Consider the following 7,500-nt stretch of genomic DNA (forward strand, 5'->3'; position numbering starts at 1 on the left):
ATTGCAGAATCGGATTTGAGGATGTAGGCTAATTGGTTTGGGATTCGCGACAGTAGCCTAATATGTGTTTACCAATTTCTCTTTCCAGTTTTACCCTTTTTATCAATAAAACACCGTCATTATAACCACGGACATGGCAGTAGGCTATGAGGATGAGGAGGACATAACTGTTGAGAAACAACTGATAGGCGGGCTGGGCTAAATAAAGAAATGCCACAATGCATGTCTAGATATATAACATTTTTATTTAAAAGTGCAAGAGGTTAGGCAACATGTAGGCTTCTCGTAACATTTTATTTTAAGGCCTACGGCTGCGCTGATTGGAATTCATAGGCTAAGCCTAGGCCTATAGTCTAATTTCAGCCTTTTATCAGATAGGCTAAAATATAACAAAACTCTGAAAATAAATATAGCCTACTTAAATAAAGTGTAGGAACTTACAACGTGCATAGGCTAATTTCCATTCGATATTAATAGGCCTTTCCATTTTCGCCTCAAGCTCCGTACCTCGATCAGGCTATGGTCTCGCTTGCTATGGTGGCCCGCTAGCCTATAGGCAGGTTTATCTTACGGCTGTTTTTTCATCGCATAGGCCTACTAGCCAATAGCCTACACATTAACGGAACGAAATGAATTGGCCTATACATTTTTTTATATTCAAAAGGAATCATAATATATGGAAATTAAATGTTAGCCTATTGTAGGCCTAATACAATTAGGGGGAATTATTTTGTCCGGACATTATGACCGGAGAGATTTTAATATATCGGACGTCAACGGATTTTTCCGGACAAAAACCGGTAATTACCGGCTAACGGAAACCCTGATATACACATATATATATATATATATATTACTATTACGGCTCTCAACGTTAACTTGCTAACACTAGCGATAACTCTGGGAACTTTTAACGCGGTAAAAAAACAAAACACAAATTAATCATACTACCAAAATTAAAGGTGGGATAGGTAGTTTGCTTTTGGCTCTATTTGGTAAAATTGGTGTAGTGATCCCGCCCACCAGTCAGGAACAAGGTGGCCTGTCAAGTGCACCAAGGGCTGGCACATTAGGCCCAAGAGTCAGACATGAGAGACGAGAGGCCTACGGTGGCAGATCCGGCACAAGCACCTGGGACAGGCCGGAAAGATAGTAATAAATATTATAAGTGGATCCCTCTAAAAAACGGATGGATGGATGAATAATGAATGGTCCACACACACATGGAACTGACAAGGGCCCGGCTAGCTCTGGTGATAAGGAACCCCCCCCCCCCTCTCCAGCCAGCGTCTGGCGCTTATCAGAAGGAACAAAGGGATAGTGTTGGATGAACTGCCTGAACTTTCCTGTATGAGGTTGTGAATAATAGATGTTAAAAGGAGAAGGTGTAATCAAGCAAGTAACACTGTTTAGAGTGAATAGCATTTATTGGAAATGTAATCACTTAAAGTAGAAGTAGACATTTATAAGTCATGTATCTGTTCTTAGTCAAGATCAACTATGTAACCTTGTATGTATTTTGCATTCAAAGAATGTACCGCACCCGAATGTATTGACCAATCAGGGTCTCTATCTCGCCACACCTACCAGTCATGTTTGGAGGGAGGGACTACATCATGATTGACAGGAGGGAGGGGCGGGTTCTATTGAAAAAGATGACCAATCGGAGGCCTTGTTGACGTCAAACTACCTACCCCACCTTTAACCCCAACTTCCTCCCATAATTCCAAGCATGAGTGTTTAACTGGCTGAACTGTAACGCAGATACATTTTTCACATACCTTCAGTAATTCAGCCAGGTAAACACTTGGGTAAACGCTCACTGAGATAGCACGACAACTGAGGAAACGCCCCCGCTGTGCCGGATCGGAAATTTCATCTGAAAAAGCTTCCAGATGGAAGTCTAGATCAAATCTAAGTTGTGTGCACATATAGCAGTGATGATCTGTCTTTCCACCAAAGCAAAAACAACAACCTCCTTCCTCTTACCACTTCAGGCTACTAAGCCACTTTGTCATGCATTTCTTTATTCTAACACCACAAAGTATTTGTTTTATCTCCCCCGTAAAATACAAGAAAATGCTAGTATTTTAAACTTATGATTAATCATGATTAATAACAGCCTATTATTGTGATTAACTCAATTGTTTTTTTTAATCGATTGACAGCACTTGTTGATCTATCTATCTATCTATCTATCTATCTATCTCTCTGTCTATCTATCTCTCTGTCTATCTATCTCTCTCTCTATCTATCTATCTATCTATCTCTCTATCTCTCTATCTCTCTATCTATCTATCTCTCTATCTCTCTATCTATCTATCTATCTATCTATCTCTCTGTCTATCTATCTCTCTCTCTCTCTATCTATCTATCTATCTATCTATCTATCTATCTATCTATCTATCTCTCTCTCTATCTATCTATCTCTCTATCTCTCTATCTCTCTATCTATCTATCTATCTATCTATCTCTCTATCTCTCTATCTCTCTATCTATCTACTGTATCTGTCGTAGGGGAGAGGACAACAGCAAAGACGTGTGCAGGACTTTAGGCTACAATAGAAACCAAGTTAGACAGAGCAGCGGCCTTGCTATGACCACAGGGCATAGGGGCTCTACAGAGAGAGAGAAGAATGGAAAAGAGAGTGCTGGTAGAGGGAGTGAGGGATGGAAAGTAAAGAATAGTGCAGCTGTGTTTCTCCCCAGCCCAGGCAGACAGAGGCCTGGCGCTGCCCACTGACCTGCCAGGGCGCGTGTTTGGCCTCCTCAGCGCAGGCTGGCATGGGCATCACCAGCAGGTTCTGCAGGATAAACGCCGCCTGGAGACATAAACACACACAAACACACGCACGCACGCAATCACACAAGCAATCACACACACCCGCACAGGAGGAGAGATGAGATGAGAACATCAGCAACACTGCCATCTACTTGTGTTGAGCTGGTAATACAACTGTTTAAAAGTAATTCTAGTCATGTTACAGCACTGTCTGTCTTTAAGTGATTTTAAAAATGCAGTTTCAACATGAGACCAAGTGTATAATTGACAAAAGAAGGCTAGAAGTAGTTATGGTTACAGAAGTGTTTTCAGACCAGTCCTTGTGCTGTAAGGAAGTGTAGTGTTGAAAGAGCAGAGCATAACTGTCCTTTGGTCTAAAGTTTAGACAGGAGTCGCTGCATTGTGCTGGCCACAGTACTGGCCCTACTAAGCTGTGTAGTGTAGTGTTAGTATTAGTCAGAAGTCCCTACAGTGTGCTGGCCGGGTGACTGTCTTACCCCCTTGCTGTGTAGTGTAGTCTAGTGTACTGCAGTGTAGCATAGTGTTGTGTAGTATAGTGAACAGTATTCTGTAGTGTAGTGTAGTATGTATTGTAGTAAAGTGTAGGGTAGTATAGTGCGGTGTAGTACAAAGCAGTTGTAGCGAATATAACATGAGAAGTGCTGCCAGTCCCCCAGATACTGAGGGAGGGGTCAAAGATGGCCTGGCTTGAACCAGGGGCCAATCAATCAGCTGAGGGTCACAAGAACCCACCCCCAGGCAAATCACAGGTATATATTCGGGAAAGTTACATGCATTCTTCCTCTTGTGCTCTCTTGTGTTTTTGTTGTGTGATCTACCGTAACATAACGGATTCCGTGTGCCATTAAAGCAAGTAGCTTTGTCTCCGTGGAATTGCAAGGAATTGGAATTGCAACAGCCTGTTAGGTACCTGCGAGTCGAGTATCTACTGAAATAAACCATCCACGAACTGTTCATCGGAGCCAACTCTCGGCAAGAGCGGGAGTGGAACAGTTGAGACTTTTGCAAATTAATTCTGAACCATTTTGGTCTGTACACCAAACAGCGACTCTTATACTCTAAGAACTCTGAGTGTCAAGTCTGAACTCTGAGTCTCTGCGACTCCCAACGTTTGCCAAATAGCCTAACCGCCAAGCTGCATCGAAAGAAGAGCCGGCGTGCAACGCCCCACACCAAATCCAACAATGCTGGTCATGTGAGTCTTCGACACTCCAACGAGAGCTGCCCAGCCGTGCGAGCCAGTCCGCACACAAACGTAAGGTCAGATGCCGAACGCTCTCGTTAATGTGGTCTGTGGTATGTTGTTTTGAGTTTAGAGAATTAGGACAGGCTGCAATCGTATATCATTAATTTCCCTTCTGCTTTGTTTTCATCCTGCCACATTTGTGTTTCCATCTATTATTGAATTGTGTTTTCATATTATCTTGATAATTAGTATACTTCAATAAATATTAAATGCTTTGATCACGTCGTTGTAGCGTCATCAACTGGTCTCTAGGTCACTTGCTTGAGTCAAGACCTCCTCCGTCAGACTGAGATTGATAAATTAGACTATTGATAAAGGTTATCCGTTTCCCTGTACATAACAGGGTGGTGCCCCATACGAGTTGATGAATGTATTAAATCAATTTTCTTTCATAGTTGTGATAAGCGCTGTATAATCATAAATTATACCTAGTCATAGTCATATTTCCATAGTTCTAAACACCTAAACTGCTACACAGTGCAGTCTGTAGTGTACTCTGTAGTGTAGTATAGTGTAGTGTTGTATGTAGTGCAGTATAGTGAAGTGTAGTACAGTGTAGTTTAGTATAGTGTGGTGTAGTATAGAGTAGTGTAGTATAGTGTGGTATAGTGTAATGTAGTATAGAGTAGTCAGTCCCTCCAGAAAAACGTGATTATGCGATCGCATAATTCATTGCATAATCAGGCAAAAGGCGCAGATTATGCAAGGGTCACATAATTTTAGAAAGAGCGCATTTTCACCGCGATAATCACTGAACTCCGGCAAAAAACGTGGAATATTTCATACTTCCCGCATTTTTCTGCTTCAAGTTTTAATGTTTTTCACCTCGTTTGTAGGGTTGCCACCTTCAATGGGGAAAAATAAGGGACACCTTGCCAGCAGTCCCATGCTCACGGAACACAAATCAAGCAGGGGTCTGGTGCTCCTCCCCCATTTGATTATGAGTGTCAGACATCTCATTTCCTGCATTCTAGTGAATTGCACCAATTTATGTTTAAAGTCGCACTGAAACGGACGTTTGAGATCATCTAACTTCCGTAGTTTGACGTATTTCCGACGCAAACAAGCTATGAGGGTGGGACATATGTTTAGAGGAATTTGATTGGAACATTGACAAGTGGACGGGTTTTAAGAACTTTAGACAGATTCGATAGAAGGATAGCGTTGATTGACGGGTGGATGTCGTGAGATTATTGGCCTCAAATCTAAGGTAGCTGTTGTCGTCATTGCACGTGACCTACTGTTTTCCAGGAAGTAAGAAATTATATACTTTGATATAAGTTTACAACAAAAGTAGAATTTTGTAATTTCTTTGGCATACATCGTTGAATAGGTGAACACTATGACCAATTATGTGAACCAAAATGGGACAGAATGCTTTTTTCATTTCAGTGCGACTTTAATATATCAAGTTCAAAGTCCTCTGCTATTCTCATCATGAATGAAGGAAATAAATAGCCAATAAGAGTAGGCTAAAGCACAGCTGCGTCGATTATATTAAGATCAAATCAATAAACATCAGATCATAGACATGGGCAAAATGTTTGGTCTGATATACTTGGAAATAGCAAATGACCTGGACGACCACAGAGACCAGACATCGGGGGTTGTTTATAAGTTCCAATGCTGCCTTTTAAGGCTGGCTTCAATCATATGCCGGTCTATACCGTACCTGGTCTAGGCGCTCTCGCATAGGCTATGGTTTTGTTATTTTTCGTATCATTCCAAGCATGTGAAGACGTAGGCCTAGTGTAGGCTATATGCATTAGAGTGGGGGTGTGCACGAAAATACAGGACAGGTTCTTGCATTTTTCGCATATTCTCGCAATATTCGCAAGTTCCCGCAACTTCAGAAAATCCCCGCATTTTCAACGCATAAAATCACATAAAAACCCAGCATATTCCATTGCATAATCAATGATTTTTGCCTGCATAATCAATGATTTTTGCCCGCATAATCAAGGATTTTTGCCCACGTTTTTCTGGAGGGACTGAGTAGTGTAGTGCTGTACAGTGTAGTGTGGTGTAGTATAGGGTGGTGTTGTACAGTGTAGTATAGTATACCGTAGTATAGTGTAGTGTTGTACAGTGTAGTATAGTATAGTGTAGTGTGGTGTAGCATAGAGTAGTTTAGTGCTATACTATACTACACTATACTACACCACAATAAACTAAACTATACTACACAGCACTATAGTAAGTAAGTGTGGTGTATTGTGGTATAGTGCAGTGCAGTGTCAGTATTAGCCAGCAGGCCCACCTCTCTGCGGACCAGGCTGCTCTCCTGTTGGTCCAGCAGGATGCTGAGTAGCGTCCCCCACAGCCCTCCACTGATGTTCTGGCAGCTGGCACACAGAGCCTGGCACCCGCTGGGCACAGAGGAGAGAGCCGAGCCCACGCCCAGACTGGCAAACCTCACCTGGAGGGAGAGAGGGAGGGACAGAGGGAGGGAGAGATGGAGGGACAGAGGGAGAGAGAGATGGAGGGACAGAGGGAGGGAGAGATGGAGGGAGAGCGAGAACGAGAGGGAGCGAGGAAAAAAAAAAAGAGCTTAGTTAGCGGCAGCACAGGCTGGTTGAGGAGCTGCAGCCTGATAACAGGAACCTAAATTATGCGCGCTTTCAGCTTGCTGTGCGTTGTCACAGTTACTGTACCTCCGGGTCTCGGTCCACCCACAGAGGAATGAGCCAGGCCAGACCCAGCTGAGACCTGCTGGGCTCCTCTGACCCCGCCTCCTGCCCCAAAGACCACTGGGAAATGAAGTCCTGGACAAAAAAACAACAAAAAAAAACCGAATGCATAAGTGCTCCATTCCAAAGCCCGCTGCCAGGCTGTCATCTGTAGCGTAAGGTCAGACGCAGGCAGGGTGCATGAGCAAAGCGTTTCCGCCTGATCCTCCAACCTGGTCCTTGTCCTTGCCCTCGGCCATCATCTCATGGGAGAGGTGCAGCAGGCAGACCACTGCGTTTTTGGTGACCCCTTTCCCCATGAAGGACATGGAGTTGCCCCCCCACTCCACGTAGAAGGAGGAGATCACCTGTGGGGAGGACAGAGGAGGCACCGGGAGACGACGTTAGCCGGTCTGAGGTGTGACAGGGTGCGCTCAAGAATGCAGCATCGGTTATTTTGTTACCGGGGGGGGGCTATGCTGTATCAATGAACCAAGCGGTCGAGCTGAGTTAGTTATGCCGTTCACTGCATTTAAATGAGGGTTAAAACAGACCTGGGAACCCTGATTGCTTTGATTGGCGTTCGAAGAATGGATTGAACTGCATTATGTGTTGTTTTTTGTTATGTTTTGATGTCTGTTTGTGGTATATAGTTGTCTGCAGTGGTGAAAATTAACTTTTTGGCTCACGGTGAGTCACCTGCCAAGGGGACTGTAGATGAAAAAAATCTACCGGCCAAGTATATTTATTTTTCAGATAGCCTTCCGAAATCTAGTCGCCAA

At 43.5% G+C, this 7,500-nt stretch overlaps 1 protein-coding gene across 1 annotated transcript in view; it reads right to left on the minus strand.

Annotated features, from left to right (window-relative positions):
* Nucleotides 1-7,500, minus strand: part of rttn (rotatin) — a 58,790-nt gene that overhangs the window by 24,114 nt on the left and 27,176 nt on the right. Inside the window, exons 29-32 of the mRNA XM_084453515.1 lie at nucleotides 6,952-7,086; nucleotides 6,704-6,814; nucleotides 6,310-6,468; nucleotides 2,745-2,822 (exon numbers count right to left, since the gene is read on the minus strand). Coding sequence (XP_084309641.1) covers nucleotides 2,745-2,822; nucleotides 6,310-6,468; nucleotides 6,704-6,814; nucleotides 6,952-7,086 — 483 coding nt within the window. The remainder of the gene's footprint in view (nucleotides 1-2,744; nucleotides 2,823-6,309; nucleotides 6,469-6,703; nucleotides 6,815-6,951; nucleotides 7,087-7,500) is intronic.

Source organism: Borostomias antarcticus (assembly GCF_949987555.1).
Source record: "Borostomias antarcticus genome assembly, chromosome: 2".
NCBI lineage: Eukaryota > Metazoa > Chordata > Actinopteri > Stomiiformes > Stomiidae > Borostomias > Borostomias antarcticus.